At 57.8% G+C, this 4,921-nt stretch overlaps 1 protein-coding gene across 1 annotated transcript; it reads right to left on the bottom strand.

Annotated features, from left to right (window-relative positions):
- Positions 1 to 2,207: 2,207 nt before the first annotated feature.
- LOC103923349 lies at positions 2,208 to 4,851 on the bottom strand. The gene is made up of 7 exons (XM_009331672.1): positions 4,743 to 4,851; positions 4,220 to 4,345; positions 3,767 to 3,868; positions 2,965 to 3,065; positions 2,758 to 2,830; positions 2,471 to 2,542; positions 2,208 to 2,293 (listed from the first exon to the last, which is right to left on the bottom strand). The coding sequence occupies exons 1-7, from the start codon at positions 4,843 to 4,845 to the stop codon at positions 2,238 to 2,240; spliced, it is 633 nt and encodes a 210-aa protein (XP_009329947.1). The 5' UTR covers positions 4,846 to 4,851; the 3' UTR covers positions 2,208 to 2,237.
- Between the last annotated feature and the right edge of the window lie 70 nt (positions 4,852 to 4,921).

The following is a 4,921-nucleotide window of genomic DNA, read 5'->3' as shown; positions in this document are numbered from 1 at the left end:
CCAATGTATTATGGACTTGTCTGTCTGTGTGCTGGACTGTTTATCCAGAAGGATACTGTGAGAGACAGTATCAAAAGCTTTGCTAAAATCCAAAACTACGACATCTACTGGCTTCCCTTGGACAACTAGACGGGTCACCTTGTCATAAAAGGAAATTAAGTTTGTTAATCAGGACTTTCCCCTTGTGAACCTGTGCTGGCTACGACCAATGACTGCGTTGTCTCTCAAGTGTTCTTCAATAACTGCCAGAATAATCTTATCCATAATTTTACCAGGCATTGAAGTGAGACTGACGGGCCTGTAATTACCAGGGTCTTCCTTCTTATCCTTCTTGAAAATTGGGACAACATTTGCCAGCTTCCAGCTGACTGGGACCTCTCCATACTCCCAGGACCATTGAGAAATAATGGAGAGAGGTCCCACAATGACATCGGCCAGCTCTTTCAGTACCCTGGGATGAATCCCATCGGGCCCCATAGACTTATGCGCATCCAACTGAAGCAGCAGGTCTCAAACAAGTTCAGGGTTGGCTGGGAGTTTATCATCCTCCCAGTCACAGTCTTCCAACACAGGGCTCCAGGGGTCCCAGGGCCCAGCACTGGTGTTGAAGACAGAGGCAAAGAAGGCATTAAATGTCTCTGCTTTATCTACGTCCCTATTTGTGAGGTGACTGACCTTGTCAAGCAATGGACCAACGTTACCTCTGATTCTCCTTTTGCTATTAACGTATTTTGAAAACCCCTTTTTGTTGTTCTTCAGAGTGCTGGCCAGCTTGAACTCTAATCGAGCTTTGGCCACACTAGTTTTCTCCTTACAGTGGCAGACAGCATCTCTGTAGTCCTCCCGTGTCACCTGTTTGTGCTTCCAATGTCCATACACTTTCCTTTCCCACCTAAGTTCTAGAAGAAGATCCCTGCCCAGCCAAGCTGGTCTTCTGTCCTGCTTGCTTGTCTTCCGACACTTTGGAATTGCCTGCTCCTGCGCTCTTAAGAGATGGCTCTTAAAAAGTGGCCAGCATGGACCCCAATACCTTCAAAAGCGGATTCCCAGGGGACCTTACTAACTAGCTCCTTCAAGCAGCCTGAAATCTGCTCTCCCCATACCCAGGGATGAAGTTTTGCTGGCAGTTTTTCTCCTATCACCAACGATTTGAAACTCAGCTACTTCGTGGTCACTGTGACCAAGACAGCCACCAATTACCACTTCGCCCATGAGTCCCTCTCTGTTTACAAACAACAAATCTAGCAGGGCATCTTTCCTAGTCAGCTCCCTTAGTACCTGCACCAAGAAGTTATCTTCCACACACACGTACAGGGAACCCCCCCTGTACACTGCACTAGAGCGCTCCGCTGCAGATTGTGCCAGCACCGGAGCCGCTCGCCTCGGCGACTGAGTGCTGAGCAGGGGTGGGAGATAGCGGACGGAGCATCCTTGTGCTGCCACCCCTCCACACGGTCAAGGGCAGCCACCCCAGGAAGGGGTGCAGGCTGCCTGCAGCACTCCGGGGCAGCCAGGAGCACCAGCCGGAGATAACAGGGGAGTGGGAGCTGGCCAGCCTTCCCAGCCCAGCCTTGGGGCACTGCCAGCACCAGACAGCAGGACTCTCCAGGGCCTCACCCAGACGTGAGGCAGCGCAACGAGGTGCCTGCGTCAACCTACCACAGAGAGACGGCAACAGGGCAGGGCTTCCAGCGCTGGCAGGCAGGAACAGTGAGGGACTGAGTCCAAGTGCTGCTTCCCCACCACCTGCCCCCAGACACTGACACAAGTCACCAGCTAATAAAATGGTAAATAGCAGCTAACGGCTGCAGAAGCCCAACGTGCCATCAGCCAGCACTGGCTCTTCCCATGTCCCGTGTGAAGGTAGTTTAAGGCAGAAACTTGCCCATACGGCTGCCTGCCACCACCACACATCCAAGCATCCTGCCTGGAAGCACCAGGTTTGTCCAGAAAGCCATGCTGTGCCTCCATCCACCAGCACCCACCTCCTCCATGCAGCAGACCTCAAGCCTCTGGCTGAGCAGAACCAGACACAGCCGGACGCAGACCTGCCCTTTCTGCCCAGCCCTTTGGAGAACAGCGGGCAGCAGTGGGCACTGGCCCTACCCCAGCAGACAGCAAGCATCACTGGGAAAAGATGCCTTTATTTCAAATACAAGGAGTTAAAAAATTCACTCATTCAAGAGCTCCACAAATATCGCTGGCCCAGTTGCGAGTCTGTCCCCACATGCCAGCTGTCAGTCTCTCCCCGAGTCACTACTCTCCTCCACTGCTGCATCTTCCAGAGAAATTCCTGGGGAGCAACGGCATCAAAGTACTGCTGCTCCCGGCACTCAGCACCTGCTCCACAGGGAAGGCCACGAGCTGTGTCCCTTCCACCTGGCAGCCCCCAGTTACACCGACAAGGGATCACCGGAGCATCCCTGCAGCCTGCCCAGGGACGAGGGCTCACCCCAGCGAGGGAACATACCTGCTGCTCTGAGCTGAGCCTGCAAGGAGGAGATCGTCTGGCGATAGGCTTCACACTGGGCAGTCTTGTCAGCTGCAGGCAGGAGGCAAGTAGGTGTGTGCTCAGCCAGCCCTGAACACCTCACCCCCAGACCCTCTGGGGCAGCAGAGTGGGTCCTGCTTTACCCCCGAACAAGAAGCCAGCCCCATCCCCACAGAGCTGCAGGCCCTGGGCTCCAGGTACAAGTGCAGGGGGTGCCACCTGGATTGTGGGTGTCCCGCAGCCCCCAAACAGCCAGCCCCATGTACCAAGCTCGCCCTTCACTCGCTCCAGCTCGTTCTTTACACACTTCAGCTCCTGGGACAGCTGATCACCTGCAGACTGGCAAAGGCAGGGTGTAAGTGCGATACAGGGGGTGGTCACCCCCATGCAGTGACCCACAGCCCAGCCCCAGCACAGCCCTTCCTGTGGAGGAGCATGGTGCTCCGTGGTGCCAGGACACAGCTGGCTCTTACCCGCTCAGCAGGGACTGCATCCCCACGCCCTGGAGTCCGGCCAGGGGCCAACTCGCTGGAAAAAGAGGACCCCCCACACACCCATGTCTGGTTGGCCTTACCTGTGAAGAGAGCTGTTGCCACTAGAAACGTAACTGCCATCCCCGGCCCCTCTTCAACCAGGCCGCAGAGCTACTCCGGACCAGGGGCAGAACCTGTCCAAGGGAGCCAGAGGTCTTCAAGCCCCCCCCAGCCCAACGGCTGCTGCTGGCCTGGCCTGTACGGGTGCTGCTGGGAGGAAGTGCTCCTGCACAGCCTAGCTCCCAGCAGCTCTGGGCTCCTGCACAGAGTCTGTTCGCACAGGGAGGGCAGAGAGCTGCCCTAGGCAGGGCAGGGCTGACCCAACAGAGTAGGGGTGGCCTCCTCACTTCCTCTTCCTCTGCAGGGCCCAGGACTGCAGGCTGCCCAGCTGCAGTCCTTGGGGAAGGCAGCGCACCCTGCCTGCAGAGCAGGCTGGTGCCCCCCGAGGTGTGCCTGTTCAGCGAGGACCCTGCTGGGGAGTGGCACTGCCAAACAAGCAGCTGCCAGCTGCCCTAGGCAGCTGCCCATGTTTCCGCATGCTCACCCTGACACAAGGCGAGAATCCACCAGAGCCCAGCACAGAAATGTAGACTCTCCTCACCATGGTACACTCACAGGACACTTGGTTTTCAGCAGGTCTTTGGCAGTCAGGAGCCAGGAAAGCTCCAGAGGGGCTCCTCTCTAGGGGGGAGCAAGCTCCAGCTCCCCACTCCTGCGAGGGACCACACCTCCTACTGCTCACCTGCTCCCAAGACAGTCCCTGCTGCAACCAGCCATTCTTCGCTCTTACTGTTTTCCTTCAGCTCTCGGGTCGTATTGCACATCAGCTCCTGCATAGTCAATCCTGAATAGGGCCCAGGAAACGAAAGCGAAGAGCATCAACCCCTGCTCAGAGAGTGCCCTGGTAGCAACATGCACTGACTGGGGCCACTCCCTGTCCTATGGATGAGCTGGAGCACCAGATTTGTCCAGGCTCCTTGCTGGGTGCCTCTCCAGGGAAAGGGACTTCAACTAGCCTTACTGCTCCGCGTTTCACTTCCCCTCCTCTGAGCCCGAGCACACGCTGCCCGCTCCTGTCCTTTCCCTGGGATCAGCCTTGACTCTGCAGCAGGGACGTGAATGTTCTCCCCAGGGCAGCAGCTCCCCCCGCCCCGACACCAGAGCTTCCAGGGCTTCTGCCCAGATTCACCCTTACCGAGGCAAAAGCGCCTGGGGGAAGCCACTTTTCCCAGCGGCCGCAGTCGGGAGCGAGAAGCCACAGTAGGAATTGCTGTAGAGAGCCTCCGGGAGGGCTGTCTGCGACCCCCAACCTTGACAGCAGCTATAGTGGACAAACATTAGGCACAGAGGCTGCCACTCCAAAGCAGCTACACCGCACCCCTCTTGGGGCAGCCCAGGGCTCAGCCAGGGTGCCCGTCGCAGGCCCACAGGCACCTGCAGCCCCGCAACCCCACCAGACCACGGGGTGAGGGCTCCAAGGCAACAGGCTGCTAGCCCACATCGGTGGGAGGCCAGATAGTGCTTATTAATACAGCGCTTGGGACATGAGCGCATTTCCTGGGCTCCTACCTGCGCCACTTCCAGGGATTCCCCACTCCCCACGCTCTGTCCCTGTCCCATGCTGCAGCCCAGGCCTTCCCCCTTCTCCCTTCTAGCTGCAGCATCAGTCCCCCCAAACTTCCCCGCTTTGCGTGAGCAACTGGCAGGTGCAGAATTACTTTCCATCTCTGTGTCCCGGGAGGTGGGTTTGGGAACGGCGGACAGTTGTGCCAGCTGCAAAGCCCGGCTGGGATGCTGAAGCCTGGACTTGGCAGCCGGCATCAGCTTCGGCTTGGTACCCGGGGAAGAGGGAGGGCTTTGCAGCCCCGGGGCAGCGGTCGCCCTGCTGGTGCTCCCT

The sequence above is a fragment of the Pygoscelis adeliae genome, unplaced genomic scaffold (genome assembly GCF_000699105.1).
Source record: "Pygoscelis adeliae isolate BGI_AS28 unplaced genomic scaffold, ASM69910v1 Scaffold79, whole genome shotgun sequence".
Classification (NCBI taxonomy): Eukaryota; Metazoa; Chordata; class Aves; order Sphenisciformes; family Spheniscidae; genus Pygoscelis; species Pygoscelis adeliae.
Note: the sequence above shows the minus strand (reverse complement) of the source record. Positions and strands in the feature narration are given on the sequence as shown.